General features: G+C 42.9%; 2 protein-coding genes across 8 annotated transcripts in view; both read left to right on the top strand.

The window, feature by feature from the left end:
- Nucleotides 1-201: 201 nt before the first annotated feature.
- atf7b (activating transcription factor 7b) lies at nt 202-8,798 on the top strand. 3 transcript variants are annotated; one of them, XM_052077253.1, is made up of 12 exons: nt 202-342; nt 1,126-1,187; nt 1,302-1,398; nt 1,491-1,618; nt 1,740-1,865; nt 2,641-2,798; nt 3,620-3,686; nt 3,781-3,900; nt 4,015-4,167; nt 4,976-5,164; nt 6,401-6,506; nt 6,642-8,798. In XM_052077253.1, exons 2-12 carry the CDS (start codon nt 1,140-1,142, stop codon nt 6,875-6,877), a joined length of 1,428 nt encoding a protein of 475 aa, XP_051933213.1. In that variant the 5' UTR covers nt 202-342; nt 1,126-1,139; the 3' UTR covers nt 6,878-8,798. The 3 variants fall into 3 exon arrangements, with proteins under 3 accessions (XP_051933213.1, XP_051933212.1, XP_051933214.1); XM_052077252.1 differs by having other exon boundaries at nt 3,590-3,686; XM_052077254.1 differs by having other exon boundaries at nt 3,590-3,686; nt 6,615-6,783.
- Nucleotides 8,799-9,534: 736 nt separating this feature from the next.
- Nucleotides 9,535-18,574, top strand: part of dip2bb (disco-interacting protein 2 homolog Bb) — a 32,280-nt gene continuing 23,240 nt past the window's right edge. For all 5 annotated transcript variants that reach the window (XM_052077247.1, XM_052077250.1, XM_052077248.1 and 2 more), the window contains exon 1: nt 9,535-9,949. In XM_052077247.1, the coding sequence (XP_051933207.1) occupies nt 9,550-9,949 (400 nt within the window). In that variant the 5' untranslated portion in view covers nt 9,535-9,549. The remainder of the gene's footprint in view (nt 9,950-18,574) is intronic.

Here is an 18,574-nt window from a genome sequence, read left to right as displayed (position 1 = left end):
GAGTTTTTCCTTTTTAAATCTGATTGCATGGTACTTTCCCACTGTCTGATTTGGGCTTCATCAACAATGAATGAGTAGCGTTTGAACTGTGTCGTGTCATGTCATTGTCACTGACTTCCTTTGCATGTGGATGTGTGAAAATGTACGTTGAACCACAAATGCCACAAACGGCGGTCTTTACTTGCCGGCGCCGCGAACATTTATGTAACACCCTGGGTTCGGGTTTTAACTCTCGCGAGATTGGAAATGGGAATGTCAAGTGTCAACAACGAGGAGACAGCACCGCAGCGTTGGTGCCCGGACGGAGTAGGGAGGGGAGCGTCGAGGCTGCTCGCACGTCGGGTGAGCCCTATTCTGAATCCTCGGATGTGTGAGACGGTTGTAACACTGAAGTGAATTTTCTAGGTGTCTTTCAATGTCATGTCAAATTCGAAGACTGCTAACGTTCACTTGTTAACTTAGCCCCAATGTTCCGCGAAAGGTAGAAGCTAACGAGCGTAAGCTAGTTGTTAGCATTTCTTAGCTGGCGTTTTGTCCTGAGCGGACCAACGAAACGAAATAATGGAAACGTCGGTTCCTATAATCGCTTATTTGGTTCCTAACAGTGCGTTGGACTTGTCCATCGGCTTACTTTCCACGTTCATAGTAACGTCAATGCTTTCAGAGAAGCGTAATATGTTAGCCATGGGCCTGTCCCTAACGTAGCCATAGGTTTGGCATTTGATGTGAAACTATCCACCATTTTTAAACCCCTGGTTGCTACACTTTACAAATATTAACGCTTCAATCTTGTCACTGTACGTTATGAAGGTGTAATGTCAGAGTGGTAATGTCGACCACCTCATCGTCCCCAAGTTGACGCCTCGGCATCCGTAGTTGGAGTGGAAAAAAATGATCTGTCTAGTATTTCAGCAATAATATGAATTGCCGAACGAGTTGGAATGAAAAATGATCTGTCTAGTATTTCAGCAATAATATGAATTGCCGAGCGTAGATACTTTGGTATTTGTTGCATTGTGGCAAGAAAATACATATCTAATGAACATAAGTTCTGACTACTGCTCGTTTAACTTTAGGTCATTAGCTGTGGTCTGTATCGAATAATTATCTTGAAACATTTTCCAGAACTTATGTGAGAGATGGGGGATGACCGCCCATTTGTCTGCACTGCCCCTGGATGTGGGCAGGTAATGTCATCTGCTCTTTTACTGCATTCTTATGGCTTATTTTTAATTCTTGTTCATGTTTTAATGTAAACTAATTCACTGCAATTTTATTATTTACATTTTTCTTTACTGCAGAGATTCACCAATGAAGATCATCTTTCTGTGCATAAACACAAACATGAAATGACATTAAAATTCGGTCCTGCTAGAACAGACTCTGTTATTATAGCAGGTAATAACCTTTGGGCCTGTGCTATTATATGCAGTAAACTATGAAACTTGATATAATAGTTAATTGTGTTATTTTTACCTCAATACCCACAGACCAGACACCCACACCCACACGTTTCCTGAAGAACTGTGAGGAAGTTGGACTATTCAATGACCTGGCCAATTCCTTCGAACAGGACTTTTGTAAAGTACAGGAAGAGGAGCATAGGACAAAAAACACAGTGAGAATTCAAATGAAAATACATTGAATTAATGAGCTGTTAGTTTCCCTAAAACGTCATCATTTTTTGTCATTGTTTTTTTAAGGGCATTTTCACCAGTAGTTTTTTCTTTCCTACTAAGGCTTCAGCTTTACAAACACAATGTGAAGCAAAGGATGAAGATGAAGATCCTTTAGAAGTGGATTCTTCCCCTCCCAATAGCCCAGATTCTTCCTCCAGCATGTCAGACATAAGTAAAGATTCAAGGGTGAGAGGCAAAGCTCAATAACCACAAACTCTACTTCGATAAGATCCTAAGTAGACGTTTACTGAGTAAGACTTACAATGGTTATAAGAAGTCCACACAGTGCTGTTAAGATACCAAGTTTTTGTGATGTAATAAAGAATGAGGCCAAGATAAATTATTTCAAAACTATTTCACGATTGATATGACCTATTACCTGTACATTTCACGTGGGAAAAAAAATGAAATAATGTTGTGTATGATGTAAAGGCAACACTGCTCGTCACCCAAAGAACATCGTACCTAATGACAGTGAAGCGTGGTGGTAGCACCACCTTTAGTCATGGTGGAGCGAATTATGAACAGCTCCATATGTGGGGGCCCTGTAGACGACTGTGCACAGGAGATGCCCTGAAAGTCTGACACATATGGGGATTGAAGAGTGAGCCCATATTGCCATATCAAGATGCGCCCCAACCTAAAAGACTGAGTGCTGTAATAATATGTAAAGGTGCTGCAACAAACCATTAGTGACTTGTGGGTTTACATATGAAGGCAACTAGTCTATTATACAGTTTTATCCTTTAATTTTCCCCTTTAAAAAGATCAAACAATTATGTTACAGAGGTTATACTTCAAAACTGTGGGAAAAGGTCTCTCTTTTTTAATCACAAAAAAACAGGCCTTTCAACAGGCTGTGTAAGACGTTTTATTAACTATAGTATGATGACATGGAGAAACAGTTTTTTTCCCCAGCTTGTTGAGATAAACTAAATGCCACTGCTTTATTTGACAACAGGAAATTCTGACAAAGCCAGTGGCAAGTTCTGCCCCGACTCCAACCATTGTGCGTCCAGGTTCTCTGCCTCTCCACATGAGCAATGAGCCTCTTCACCCTACGCTGCCATCTCCAACGTCTGTCATCACGCAGGCGCCGCCCTCGAACCGACAGCTTAGGTAAACTGATGTTCTTTGTGTTCAAGACTTGTGGTCGCGTTCCCAAGAACTCTGTGACTGTTGAGGTATAAATAGATATACATATACACACACGCGGCCCGGTAGTCCAGTGGTTAGCACGTGGGCTTCACAGTGCAGAGGTACCGGGTTCGATTCCAGCTCCGGCCTCCCTGTGTGGAGTTTGCATGCTCTCCACGGGCCTGCGTGGGTTTTCTCCGGGTGCTCCGGTTTCCTCCCACATTCCAAAAATATGCATGGCAGGCTGATTGAACACATTAAATTGTCCCTAGGTGTGATTGTGTGTGTGAATGGTTGTTCGTCTCTGTGCGCCCTGCGATTGGCTGGCAACCGATTGACTGCCCGAAGACAGCTGGGATAGGCTCCAGCACCCCCCGCGACCCTAGTGAGGATCAAGCGGCTTGGAAGATGAATGAATGAATACACACACACACACACACACACACACACACACACACATATATATATATAAATGAACTTATCGCATACATGTACAGTATTGGGCAATGAACCGCCACACTGAAGACCTATCAGGAAGAAAAAAAAGTGCAAAAATTACACATTTATGCCTCAAGACTGAAAGCTGTCCTCTTGAGAGCCCCAACTCATTCCTAAATACAGTTATCAAATTGTAGTTCATGTTATGCAAATAGTTATTCGACTTAGGTTTTACTTTTAAATTTTTTTTTAACCTGCTTAATGTTAGGAAGGAATCCAGCTCATTAGTCATGTTCAGTCTATGATTGGGATACTGTGTCTTATGTTGTCCATAGCTCACCAACAAGCTCTTATCCCCTCGTAAGGCACTTCGCGAATGGGCAAACAGTCCCTCTGTTGCACAGTCCTGTGCAGATTACCTCAGTCATTTCTGTAAGTCTTTCTCAATGTAATTATTAATTCATATTCTTTTATTGCTGTGCCTTAATCTGAAGCACCTCACCTTGTTTTTGTTTGCTTTGTGAAGCTGGCGAGGCCCGGGAACTCAGTGCCTAACATTCCTGGGATCCCAGGACCCCCGGTGGGCGGGGCCAGCAGTGATTCATCCTCCCCATCAGGTTATCACCTGCAACCTGAGACCAAGATGGTGAGATGAGTCAAAATAAGCCCACTTACATAAGCTGCATCACGTTAGACCTATTGGCAGCTATTCTTCTGGATAGCTTGGCACTCATTCGAAGTCTCGCTTGTCTGTCTTCAGCGCTTGAAGGCAGCCCTAAGTAATCAAGGCTCAGGAGCACATGATGGTGGTGGTGCCGGGGGGGCAGGATCCTTCCCAGCTGTCCCCCAGAAGCAGGAACAGAGCCAGCAGCCTACTCAAAATTCGGATGCACCGTCACCTGCCCAACCACAGGTACTAACATCTTCGAACAATGTGGACCACTCGGCAATTGGAATCTTTAATTACATTTTGCCTGACCCTGTTCGTGAGCAACTTTGTTAACAGTTTACATTTTTTAGCAAATATTGCTTCGGTTTACAAACTATGCATCAGTTCCGAAACAGTCACATCCATGCAGACCGCTTGGCTCTATTTACTCTAGTGCAGCGACAACTTTGTTTGCTCTGTGCAACACGTATTTCAGTTATTCTTGTTTTTGTGTGGGGGGGGTGTTTGTGTGTTGGGATGGTGGGTTGGGCGGCGGGGCTTCCAGGAAATGAAAAGTTAAGTGGTTATACAAGAATGAAGCTTAACCATATTGCTGTTGGGGGTGAGGAAAAAAAGGAAATACTGCCTATGCATGAGAATGATGCTCATGTTTCTGATCCCGCTATGCACTTTGGTTGTTTGATGAAATCTACCATCTGTTGGGGGAGCAGCCAGAGCTGTGGTACACGTGGGTCATCCGGCAGGTGGGTGTGCTGTGGCTCGGCAGGAAGCTTCCTCTCCGCTTCTCAATGCACCGTGTTCAGGCTATGTAATATTTTGACTACGCTGGACCCAAAGAAGGGTTCTTATATTTTATCATTATTTCTGGCAATGGATTAAATCAACTTCTGTTCCTTTTGTGGGAAGTTCCGCAGTCTCTGATTGTGTTCAGGTTGTGAACCAAGGTTGCACTGTGGATGCTATTAGTGTACAATCCCATTGAATTTCTTACCCAAAAGAAAGATGCTAAAAAGGTTGACTCAGTTCTTATGCAGACAATCCTCATCCCCAGGTGTCCCCTGCGCAGCCAACTGGAGGCCGGCGGCGGCGAGCCTCTGAGATGGACCCCGATGAGAGGAGACAGCGTTTTCTCGAAAGGAATCGAGCAGCCGCCTCACGCTGCAGGCAGAAGAGGAAGTTGTGGGTGAATTCTTTGGAGAAGAAGGCGGACGATCTTGCCAGCATGAATGTCTCTTTGACGGTGAGCGTTCAGCCATTGGAGGGTAAATCTGACCACTTACTTTGAACCATGCGAAAGGAAAACTGAAAGTATTGAAGTCTCATTTTATGTAAATGGCAATTTTTTTTCTTTTTCTTTTTTTAAATCGTTGAAATTTGCCAGGGTTGTTAACAACACTCTTTTCTGTGGTGTGTCAGATTTAGATTCTTGCTTTTCAGAGACTTTAAGGGATAAAAAATGTTTTAATGATTTTTTCACGAGTCATTTAGATCACATTTCCAAAGCCCCATTTTCTATATCAGTGATTCTAAAACTGGCGTGCGGCGGCTCTCACTGGTGGTATGCGAAATAGTCGTTGCGTATTGATGAAATCCTGCAGTTGCTTCTTGAGTTTTTGAAAATTTACAATTGTGTGGGAGGTCATGAAGTCAAAGTCAGTGTGATTTATGATTCAATAAGGGAGTCGAGGAGTGGCAAGAAAGGAAGCAAGAGATGACATCGCTGTGAAATACAGAATTTGTTGATAGCTCACTGCTCCTCCTGGTCCTTTGTTCAAGCTAATGCAGCGCGACAGTAACAGTGTACTTAACACTAAAGGATGAGAGCGAGTGTGCGTCTGTGGGAGTCCCTTGAAACCCTGCTCGCAGTCAGTTAGAACAAATAATTTCAACTATGTATTCATTTAATTTTATTTTTGAGTATAAACACATTTGAGTATATTTTGAATACATGAAACTATCGTATCTCAAACACTTTCTAACAAAACACAGAGCACTTATGGGCAAGCAGCTTTTTAGTTGTTGTTTTCTTCTTTCTTTTTTTTTTTTTTTTTAAAAATGAAAACATGGTGATCTGAAACAGTCAAAGTCCACTACTGAGTTGTGTGCTGAATTTGTCTTGTGCTACAAGTGTGCCCAAAACAAAAGAAACTTGCCTGATTAATTGAGGGGTTGATGGTAAGAGACTGGACAATGGTCCACGTCAGTCACATAGTTGGGGAACAACTGTTCACCCTTTCTGCCCAGACTTTCTTCTCTTTTTTCCGACCAACTGTTAATCTGTCAAAAGGCTTCTCTGAATATGTGTGTGCGCGTGCGCCTATGTGTTTGTGTGTCACAATTTTTCAGAGATAGACAAAACTTCTAAAATGAACACTACAGTGATATATCAAAGCAATACATATAGGACAAACAAAGAACGAGAAGGCACAGGACAATAATTGCATTAATCTGCCTTTTGGATTTGTTTTGCTGTCAGAACGAAGTAACACTCCTAAGGAATGAGGTGGCTCAGCTGAAGCAGCTCCTCCTCGCCCACAAAGACTGCCCCGTCACTGTTATGCAGAAGAAAGCTGCTTTCTTAGGTAAGCCTTCTGCAAAACCAAACCATCAGTCATGCGTGTTGTGTCCTGTCGGAAATCCATCCATCATCTCATCCATCTAATGTGTCCTTACTCGCTCACCTCTCTAAGGGTGAATGTCTCTTTCTCTGCCTTCAGCTGCAGGAGGAGAGGAAGCGTCCCGGGAGATGTCGGCCGAACCAATCGGATCGCCAGCAGCAGTCATCCAGCATGGGCCTTCTCCCTCGGCCCCGCCCTCCAGCCCGGGTCCCACCATCAACGGCATGAGCGTCCGTGCCGCAGAGGCAGTGGCCATGTCTGTCTTGGCCGGCATGGGATCGGGCCAACCGGGAGGGGTTGTCATGGTGACGCAGTCCCAGTCAATGCCGAGATGATGTGCTGACGCAGGTAGCCAGTATAAACTCGGGTGGCATTTGGGAGGTTGGACTGTTGCCACGTGTTAAACTGAGGGAGTCTCCCTCACTCCCACTACCCCCAGAGTAAGACTCTCTTCTTCCCTCATGGCCAATGATAATCACATAAAGACACGGCATCAGGCCTCCTCTCTCCCTTCTTCTCTCTGTGTATATAAATAGGGAAAACACGATGCAGAGTCTTCGGTCACATCCTGTATTTGAATGACAAGTATGAATGAACTGTGTTCATCAGCCTCTGATCACTTGAGTCCCAAACAAAATTCAGTGCCTGTCTGTGCGTGACCCACAAAGCAGGTTTTGATGCATCTGACTAAATAGTTGGAAGATATCATTGACTGGCCCGATTCGGCAAACTCCCCCCAAACGGTGTACTGATGCAGTGACATGTCTGGCTTGTTGCAGCCTCTTATGGCTTTCTACCTTGCTTTAGTTGTTAATCTGACCCTTTAATTACCTGCCTGCCCCACCACAAAAGTCATATTTAGCTGGATTGCTTTTAGCTTTGAATACAATGCCTTGGCACGGATAAACTTATGTGATGCCCTAAACTTTCATTTCCGTCCTGACCCTTAGCAGCAGTAATTGCTTCCAATGTCTTTGATAATGGAAGAGATGACTACTTTAGTCTTCTCTCGTACATCCCAAAGATTATAGATTTATGGGTATTGCATCATTGCATCCCCTTCTCTTCTTATCCTATGCACCCTTCACTCTGGAACAGAGTCAGTCTGCATTGGGATCAATATTTGTTTCCTAGCCATACTGACAAGTTTGTTTTTTGTTTTTATTTTTTTAATGAAGTCCCAATCCCCAGATTTTCTTCACATCATTCATGAAAATGTTATTTCACTGCTGAAGTTAACCACAATTTTAAGTAGTTTTTTTATTTTTGTTTTTTTTCCCTAAATATTTAAATTGACTAAATATTTACATTATTGTACTTTAACCACTTTTCTTCTTGGAAAGTGATGATGATTCACCACAATTGTTTCACGTTTACCGGTACTTTTACTCTTAAACGGAGTGCTATCTTTTTTTCCCCCACTACCACTTCCAATGAACCTGTCTCCCAACACTGCTCACTGCATTAGTTTGGGTTAAGCAACTTGTTGCCACCTGAAACCTTTTTATCACTGCAGTAATTATCCAATGGATAATATATACTGGTTTTTCTGGTCAAAGCCAGTTGGTGATTTTTTATTTTTTTTTTTTGCCAGGCAGTTTTTCATTAGGTAGGAAGTGTGCGACGGAATAACGTAGTGTGTGACAAGCAGTTTGCACCACGATCCTTTTTATTATTTTAACCCGCCTACAATAAACATAATAGATAATACAAAAAAAAAATACAACTGCATGGATTGTTCAAAGTTGAGGTGCACCGCTTTTTTTTGTCACAGCGTCAGTTTATTGATCTGCAATTTAATAGTTATGCGACGTTACAGTCTTAACGGTTAGCTTTAGATGACCTCTAAGAATGAAAAATGAAAACAAGCAGAGATGAAACCATTTCCCCAGGCATTTCAGTTGAAGAACGAGTAGTGCAATATATTTTTCTATTAAGTATCAATGTTTTTGCGTTTTGCCCAGCCACTGAGGGGTGTGGTCTAATGCAGTTGACCAGAGAAAATGTGAATATGTGTTTTCATGAATGAGTGAGCTTGGTGGTTTCTACATGTCTGTGGAGCATTACAGATTCCCTGAGTGCTTTACAACATTTGAAAAGCAGTTATGTATTGAGAAGTAGACAAAAGTGGTTGTGCAAGGTGCTTCTTTTGAAATTTTATGTTTTTAATTGGAGATTTTATACTGCATTGTACTTCCAAGACTGTCCTGTTATTTACCCTTGTCACTGTCGCCTTTAAAACAACCTGTCACTCTTTTCAGTTGTTTTTTTAAAGAGCTGTGTCTGTCTTTTCTTTTCAAACCAGTCTTTTATCTATTTAACAAATGTTCAACCACATACACATGTCTCCAGAAAATATTTGTTCAGAAGGAGTTTCTCAAATACTCAGGCCTCAAGATGGGAGAACTACTTGTGTGTAGTCTGAATTAATTATCATGGGCAAATAAAATAACTTAATGAAAAAAGATAGACTCATCATCTTGTCTTAACTCCGCATTAGTCTCCCTGCACCCAAGCCCTCTACATTTTACAAAACCAAATCACAGCTGTATTTATTGTAAATTATGTTTTGTTGGAACATTATGCAGCTGTTTTTTTGAGCCTACCAATCAAAGTGCCATGACTGACGATAAATGTTAATGTTGGGTTAGGACAGCTGCTTAAAGTAGTTGTAACTTACTGACAGCAAGTATGTGAAACAGTGAAATTATTGCACGGCAGCATGATTTTTATACAGTATTCTTTTTTGCGGGTTCCAAGATAAATATTATACATGTCATTAAATTGTTGGGAGGAGAAACTTGACCCTCACCCTACATAGGACAATAGAGATAATTTAGTTCAATATTCGTGGTTCTGATAGTATTTAAGACATCATAGAAGGCATTGCTAACGATTAGGTATACACAACTGTTAAAGGGTTAGTTAACACTTCGGGGCAGGAAAAAAAACAATATACGGCCTGCCCCCCCCACACACACACACAAATTGCTCACGCGGCTCGATAATGACGTCACCAACCTGTGATTGCATAGTCCAATCGGGCGAGTCGTCTCAACGGCACTTGCTATGTGACAAAGCCACCAGTAGGGAGCGCTGCGTGGACATACCACCGTTGACTGTTTTGCTTGGTCACGTGACCGCCGACGTCGACTTGTTCCCCAGCTCCCTCAGTAGTCATGGCGGTGGCCGGGAGTCTCGGGGATGGAGTAACCACCGCCGCAGCAGCCTTTTGAGTCCTGCTCTCTACCTTCATGCGGGACTGTATCCTCCGTCGGCTGAGATATCACAAACAAACTGCAGGCTGCTCGAGCTTCCCGCCATGGCCGACCGCGGCGTCGAGTTGTCGGCTCTGCCAAAAGAGGTCAGGGACCAGCTGGCGGAGTTGGACCTGGAGCTGTCCGAAGGTAAGACGGCTTTACCAAGAGGTGGATGTGCAGCAGGTGTAGTGTTGCCCTTGGATCTGGACACGACTGCGAATCCTCCTTGTAGACTTACTGACCTCTTTTTTTCTCGTTTCTTTTTTTTAAGCATTACATTTTGTAACATTCTATTATCGTTTACTGTATGCCAATATTCATGGTAGATAGGTAGTTATTTCTTCTTTGCAACATGTTTTCCCTGTCTATGTTTCATCACACATTAGCATACATACACTTGTCAGTGAAAATGGGTCAAGTGATTTAACCTGGGGGCCTTGTGTGTTTATTGCGCGTATCTAGTGTACTGTATATGCTGTATGCATCAGACATGATGTATGCACATCACAGCTTTCTCCCGCCCCCACCCGAATGTACAACTGAGGGTTACTTGTTGTGTGAGTGCAAGAAAACAAAATGGAATATGGTGGTGGTGGTGATGACTGTTATGCAAGTCAGTGAATCACAGTGCAGCAGCCTGATTGGTGCTGTGCAGCTTTCAGGTGCCCGAGGGTGGATGAGTAATGTCATGTTTGGCATGAAGAGCCCAACACTGGGGCCCACGGGTGGTGTGCTGAAAGAGAGATTGTGGTCCTAGCTCACTTAAATGCAATATAATTATTGCATCATATACAGACGAATGCATTTTTAAGACGGCCCATAAGATAGTTCGATTTGTCCACTGGATGCAAGTGGTATTAAAACAGCAATTCGATCTTCAGGCTGTAAATAAATCTTCACTGACATTTTTTGTTTGCGTCACGTTTCTGTGCCTGTCAATGATGAGACTCACTGGAGCACTCCATCCACTCACTGGTTCAGTATTTTTGTTCTACAGCAAGAAAGTTGTGACACTGGACGCAAGGTGGGTGAAGTGTTTTGCCCGCAAAACGACAATCTCGTACAGAGCAGGATTTGGGTGGCCAACCCTTTGGTTACTGGACGACTTGTTCTACCTCCTGAGCCACGGGCTGCCTTTTTCAGTAAGATTTTAGATACTTCGGGGGTGTGAGGGGTGGGGATTCTTTGTAAATTATGGAGGGCACTCTAAAGGTTTCTGAGAACTGTCTAATGATGTGCATGTCCATTTGTAAATCAGCAATCCATTAACAATATAAACAGAAAGGGAAATACTGCACTCTAAATATATAAATAAAGTCGAGAGGTGTCTGTACTTCAGGGGTGTCTAACTTAGTTCGTCCATCTATAGGGCTCTGATTAAGAGGATTAGATTAATGCTCTGTTTTTTCCTTCCATTTCAACCACCCCTCAAAATGTAAAGAAAATCGGAGATAAAGGGAAAAATCTTGATTTGTTTTTTCATCTTCCTTCACATCTAGGCAGATGTGTGAAGAAATCCGAACTTGTCAGAATGAATCCCAGTTTATGTCCGTTTTAGTCTTTTCACTCGGGAGTGTGAGTAGTAAGGTGACTCCCCAAGTGCGGCTGTCCCAGGCCTCAGAGGATGACGCCTGTGTCTTTGCTTGCAACTTTACACCAATGGCGCTGCGCTGTCCAGATGCCCTCGCTATGCTGCCACATGTTCCCCAACCGTCAAATGCGTTGGCCGTCTGGACCCGTGGTGTGCTCTGCTTAGGACGGGCCGAGCAGCATCTGGCGTTTCAATAATTCGAGAGCTCTCTCATGGATATCTTTTTTTCGGGAACAATCTTCCCATTGTTGTTTGAAGCAGGACGCAGTAATAAGCAGAGGAAAATATGCATCACAGAAATTGTTGTTTTCAGTAGTTTGCGTGCATGCGTGTGTATTAGCATGTGCTCGTGTGTGTGTGTGTGTGAGAGAGTGAGGGGAAACACCGCCCACTTGAGCGTCTTGAACACAAAGAAATCCATTGAGGGGATCAAAGACTTTGTGATTGAGTCGGACTGGAATTTCGAGCTGTGCGCGCAAGCTGCTCAACTTGCTAGCGTGCAGCCCTTATGGCATCTGTGCACTTGATTGTTTAGATATTAAGACGACGAACTCTGCTGAAACTTTTCTCAAAGCCTGATGAGAAGCAATTCTGGATGCATGTCTGATCATATTTTTTGTTTCAATACTTAATTATTTATTTGTCACTTAAAAAACATTAAAAGTAATAATTGCAAAAATTAACACGAAATTCAGTCACCCCTTGCAAAGTGTTTTGGAAAAATAAAATACATGCATTTAATTGATGGAATTGCCATCAAGCGACTATAAAAAAAAAATCCTCATCTCACCCCTCGGGTGGTGTCCGTCCCTCATTCAGCTCGGGTCCTCTACCAGAGGCCAGGAAGCTTGAGGGTTCTGCGCAGTATCCTTGCTGTTCCCAGCACTGCACATTTCTGGACTGAGATGTCCGATGTTGTTCCCGGGATCTGTTGCAACCACTCATCTAGTTTGGGGGTCACTGCCCCGAGTGCTCCGACCACAACAGGCACGACTGTCACCTTTACCTTCCAGGCTCTCTCCAGCTCCTCTCTGAGCCCTTGGTATTTCTCGAGTTTCTCATGTTCCTTCTTCCTGATGATTCCATCACTTGGGACCGCTACATCCACTACAACGGCTTTCCTCTGCCCTTTATCTATGATCATATATATATATATATATATATATATATATATATATATATATATATATATATATATATGTCACACACAGACATAGTAAGACAGAGGTGGGTGAGAACCATTTTTTTTTGTCCTTAGAGTTTTCATCAAGTCCTCTTGACAGTGCAGTGGTTGACTTGGCTGATATCTGTGCAGGGAGTGTCGACAGGAGAACTTTGGAAATGCATAACTTCATTTAAATCTATTTAGTTTCAAATCTGTTAGGGGTGTCTAACACTTCTTTTTTCGGATGCGGGTTGCCACTCGTAGAATGAAAAACAAACGTTTACTCATACACAGCGGGATGCATCTTTAACTCTTCATCACCCCTGATTATTTTTGTCTATCCAATAAAATAAGAACAATCTCTTAATCCAGCATCCGTTGCTGCAGTACATACACAGACGTTACATGTTAGCATGCTAACATTTCAAGCTGTGGCGGAAAGGCTATCCTTCCCCGTTAGCAGCCTGCACCAAAGTGAAAGAGGGGGTGGAGAAACGAGAGATTACGGTCCTGGCTGCGTCTCTTAATCTAGGTCACAGTGCGTCAGGGGGCAACAAGCCCTGCCACACTGGGCCAGGATGTGACGGATCTCTCGACTACCATCAGATCACCAAGGCCTTGTCTATATCTGCTCTTCTACGTGACTTTCCTCCACAGTCATCCTGAAGGTTACTATTGTATATATATCCTGTTGTCAACAAATCTCAGGAAAAAAATCACTTCTTTCTGTTCCCCACAATGGTGTGCTTGTTGGGGACTATTTTGGTTTGTATTTGACATTTTTGACTGCAAACTTATTCGTTCAGGGGAAAAAAAAATCTTGGGCTTTTTTTAATCTCAAACCACCACAGAATGCCTGTTCCTCTTATTGCAATGAGAGTCAGTACAGAAGCTAAAAACATTTCCTCTGATGTATTGACGCACACAATTTTTAACTTATTCGGAAAGTATTCAGTCTCATCTTTCCCACATTTAAGCAACGTTTTTACACAACACATCATAATGATAGCATGAACGTTTGATGACCGAGGGGGGGACACCTTTTAGTATCAGGCTGCAATTTGTAATTTTAATAAGCCTGTAACAAAACAAAATGTAGAAAAAAATGAAGTGTATTTTCCAGATGCATTGTTTGCAAAAAAAAAAAGAAATCTGCTTCAAGTAGCAAATACCCAAAGTAACCTTGTTCACAATACAACAATGTTAACTCAATGTTTGATTCGACATGAATAATCTGACATACTGTATATGTTCTGCTAGAACAATCAAATAAACCAAAAAAATGGAAACGGTCCACTGACCAACGCTTACAGACCACTGACTTCGAACACTGCCTGTGAATTTAGTAAATGTTCTGTCGTGGCGACCGTTTTGTCTTTGGAACAGATTAAGTCGATTTAATTTTTTTCCCTATGGGATTCGAATCGACGAGCCGTGTTCAGCCCTCATACATACCGCAATGGCGACTCATGAGCGGGCCCAATCATTGTAATGACGAAATGTGTCATCCAGAGCCGCAGCAGTGCTCTTTTACATGTTCGAGGTCATGCGATCGTGAAATCTATCCTCTTGCTTCCTTTCAGTAGATTGTTGACTGACTGGTTGGAAAATAACCTTTTGGGGGTAGGAGGGGTGGGGGAGTTTGTCAGAACCACAGGCACGAAGCTAATTTAGCCTGTCCATTTAAAAGCTCATTAGGTGCTGCGCAGGAGCTGTTCCTATGATCTCTGTGCCGCTCGAGGCCACCAGGCGGACCTCTGCTGCTCGCCGTATGTCACACAGGCACGTACTGGTTTTGGGAAATGAATGCAGGGTGTTACCGAACATCTTAACTGTCTATTTTCGCCTTACTTAAATGCGACGGTACCAACAGACTCCATGGAGAATGCATGGAGGCTTTTTGGACAAGACAGACTGAATAATTTAAACGAACGCTCCACACAAACGCACACTGTCAGCCGGGTCACTGAAATTTCTTGCTTTCAACTCCACGGTGAACTGACTGAGCCTCTCCTCCTTTTACTGCTCCCTTTTGTGGCTCATCACATCGCTGACTCATCTCGTCTTCGACGCTAGAAATGGCGAAATACCACAACTCCCGATATAACATACTAGCGCGGCGTATCAAAACTTCACACTGAAACTAATAATCCGTCTGACTGTGTTCATGACACAATTGCGTTATTTGATTTGATTTGGAGCGTGTTCAGTGGCTCATGGGTGGCGGCAGCATATTATCTGCTGCAGTCTTTTTAAGGACAAATCCCTTCAATGAGCATGTGCATCGTTGTAGAGCCATGCAGGCCTACATGTCAGCACCACATTGTGCCTGTCACTATGGACCCGCGTGCCCAGCCCCCAGCCTCGCGCTTTACGTACAAGCCGTCACTGAATTAGAGCAGCCGTATGTCGGATGTACCGCAACTGGAGGCTTTGCTAGGCTATTAACAAGTAAAGGCGGACATTTTCAATCTCGGCGTGTATCCATTTTTAACTCTCTGACATAATCCCGAAATGTATATGTCAGGGGTGTCCAAACTTTTTGCCAAGGGGGCCAGATTTTATGTGGTAAAATGTCGGGGGGCCGACCTTGGCTGACATTCTTTACATTGAACAACAATATTGTTCAACAAATTTTAGTAAGCCAGTCTGTTTCACATTTCCATTTTTATTTTAATTTCAACAATCTTAAGAATTTCTTTTGGTTCATTTGAAACAGGTATATCACATGCAACTGCTTATTCACTTGACTTTTTCTTAAACAGAAGTCTCCTGAGTGCAAATTGATTGATTTGAAACATAAAATGTATCACCGTGACTTTTCAATAGTCACAAAACCTTTGACTCGAACAATAGGGAAATGAACAAGCAATACACATATCCACAACTGCAAGGATCATTTGAAATATGACATATCAGTCAATATAAACACGGAGTGATGTCTTGTTAACTCGTGAGTGATGCCCTCTAGTGTCTAAATGCTATTACTCATTTAGTGAATGCTATTACTCATTTAGCCACTAGAGGGAAGCAGTACTCTATGAAACATCACTCATCAGTCTACGAGACCTCAGTCAATGCAACACGTGTTCCATTGCGCCCAAACTGCGGGCCAGACGGCACTGATTTTATGACAGGGGCCGAGGGCCGGATGAAATTCGACCGCGGGCCGGATTTGGCCCGCGGGCCGGACTTTGGACACGCCTGGTATATGTGAACACATTTTCATCAACAGATCGGCCATATTGACATTTGCTTTTAAACAGTTGAACTGTCATCACAGAAACTGTACAGATGAATTTCGCTAGCCACTAGAATGGCTCAAGTGTCCATGACAAACAATAGGAAGGGCAAGCAAGGGCAGCCTTTTATATTAGCGGCATTTCTTTTGTTGCGCCACACTATCGAAATAGGTTGCTTTAAGTGTCATGACATGTTTTGTTTTTTGTCGTTTTTGCAAATGGCACGGCTTGCCTAGACTCCCCACATGAAAATATGTGGCTGCGTACAGCGTGTTGATGTGTGTGAAGTGTCGTGTGTCAGGTGTGTCAACCACACCTCTTGTCTCTCCTTGCAGAGGAGTTGAAGTGGAGTCACGTCTAATTTTCCGTTAACTCCCGACACTCCTTTCCTGCTCCCCCAAGACCCTTTGCATGTGAGTGTGTATGTGTGTGTGTGTGTATGTGTGACTATGCATGAGGTGCCAACGTTCCTATCCTGAGCTGATTTAAAGTCTAGCGTGCTGACTGAAACGCGAGTCACGGTGTTACCTGGATTAGCCACACCCTCACACTCACGCTTTTCCATCTTGCTCGAGTGTCATCATTGCTTTTATATTTTCCTCTCAAATTGTTTTTGATATCTTTTAATTCTCCACAGCCACCAACCATGTGGACTCATTTTTATACACTTGATACAAAACAACCACATCCCCTCAACTATCTTGACGTTGCCTTGGCCACGTACGACGCCATCCGACAACAATTCTCGCCGGCCGCGCGCCATCTCGGCCACGATGTTGAAAGTGCGGTGAAAAATCGCTGGAAATCGTCAATTTGTGCCATCATCCAGTGCCTAACCCCACACAATTATTGTATCCAGCAATGAAGGTAAAAGTATAGTTAAAAAGGAAAAGGCATCGATCGTCATCGTTCTCCAACGTCCTCTCACTCCGGCGATTCTAGAAGCAGGCCGCCCCCGAGGCGGACCCACAGCTGTTGGCCAGGTGATCGCGAGAGATTATCATTGATCTTTTTTACCGCACTCTGCACATTTTTTTTTTGTATCAGGTTAAATAATTTCATTAGGAAAGGCTTAGACAAGATATAAATGCCAGAAAATGTCAATTTTGAAATATTCTGTCAGATTTTAAACTGCAATTTAAAAAACAAAAAACTGCAAAAAAGTAACCTCACAGGAATCGTATTTCTCAAAGGCTTGAATAAAACTGTATAAAGACGCTAAATGTGAAATGATCATTGAAACGCATCGTCATACAAAAATGAATATGCAGGACTTGTGCTACTTCTAGCAGGGCCACCACCCAAATAGGCTTAATGTAAAACTCTAAATTATTATTCGGAATTATACACTTGCTGAGTTCCGAAATGTGACACAGATGTACACACGGTTTGTTCAGGAGACAGAAAGCAGTAAAAAAAACAAAACAAAACATGATTTTATGATCACGATAGGTTCCAAATTTCATGAGAGTGAATGCAGCCAAGATGAAAACAAACCATTATTTGCACTCCCTGTTGAGCTTTTGGGTTTGTTCACCAGCTTTCAAGTAATATTCTTCAAACTATTAGGTTTGAAGTCAAGGCAAGCTATTCACTCACTAGGGGAAAAAAACAGCTCTTAAACGTGGGGCTTAAAAATATGAAACATTGTTGAATTTTGAAAAGTATTTTGGCTCTCTGGACCATGACAATTGCCTGTTTTCTTTCATAATTCATTGCATTCAGTGTGTGTGTGTGTGGGGGGGGATATTTGTGACGTTGCTGGTGAGGAAAGGTCACTGGCAGTATTAAGTGACCGCAACTCAATGTTGTTTATCTTGGTTTTAAAAAGTTCCTCTTTAATGGGAAGTGAGCTTTGTTTGACGCAAATCACAGCAGGGAGGACCATGTTACCTTCTGCTTCCTTAAAATTCAGTCTGTTGCTTTTTTATTTTTATTTTAACCACAATAAAAGTCAGACAAGCTGCTCGTGGACACAAATATGTGTTTGTTTTCCTTGTATGCTGCTTCAGAGCATCTCTTCATCAAAAGGAGGGCTCTGTTTTCGATGAAATAACAGCTGTAAAATTCAGGCATGCTTTCAGATCTGTTTCATTGTGCAGGTGCCTGATGCGATTTAATCATGTTGCAGAGAACGTAAGCAAGCGGCTGTGTGATGAAGGAAAAACAAGAAAAGGGTGGGGGGGGGGGATATCATGGTCAGCAGTTAATTACAATTCAGACTGAGTGCCTGCAGGGTGGAAGGAAAGAGAGAGGCTGCAATTCAAATCATCTCAGCTGGGCAAAGAGTGAGCCTTGGGAAACTGCGCTGCTTTCAGGCTTCTTTTTTTTCGGTTGTTAAAAAATTAAACAGAGTTGTACTCAGTATTGCGGTTGGGATGAATGCACGCTATAGCTTGGTAACGTGATTGTCAAGTCGAGAGCGGCTGCGCCCGGTTATCGGGGGAATTTGGGTTTAACAAGATGGGGCCTCATCACCCCAATAGAGAAGCGCTTTGCCTCCCAAGTAGACACAAATTAGTTATTTTATTACATCATTCTGCGAGTTTGTTTGTTTGCTTTTTTTTGGGCAAGGCCATTCTCATTCACCCGGGTAGGGGGAATCTTCAAGATCGGAGGGTTCGCTTGTGGAACAACCTTTGAGAAAATAGGTTTCTTGAAGGAGACATGTCATTCAGTGAGCGAGAAGAGGTGAGAGTTGTGCAGGGGGACTCGACTGCACGGCGGCTGGCTGCTTGCTTTTATTGGCGGAAGTAGAATCCAGACTGTGGAAA

This window comes from Hippocampus zosterae, chromosome 9 (assembly GCF_025434085.1).
Source record: "Hippocampus zosterae strain Florida chromosome 9, ASM2543408v3, whole genome shotgun sequence".
In the NCBI taxonomy this organism is placed as follows: domain Eukaryota; kingdom Metazoa; phylum Chordata; class Actinopteri; order Syngnathiformes; family Syngnathidae; genus Hippocampus; species Hippocampus zosterae.
The sequence above is the reverse complement of the archived record's forward strand: the minus strand, read 5'-3'. Positions and strand labels throughout refer to the sequence as shown.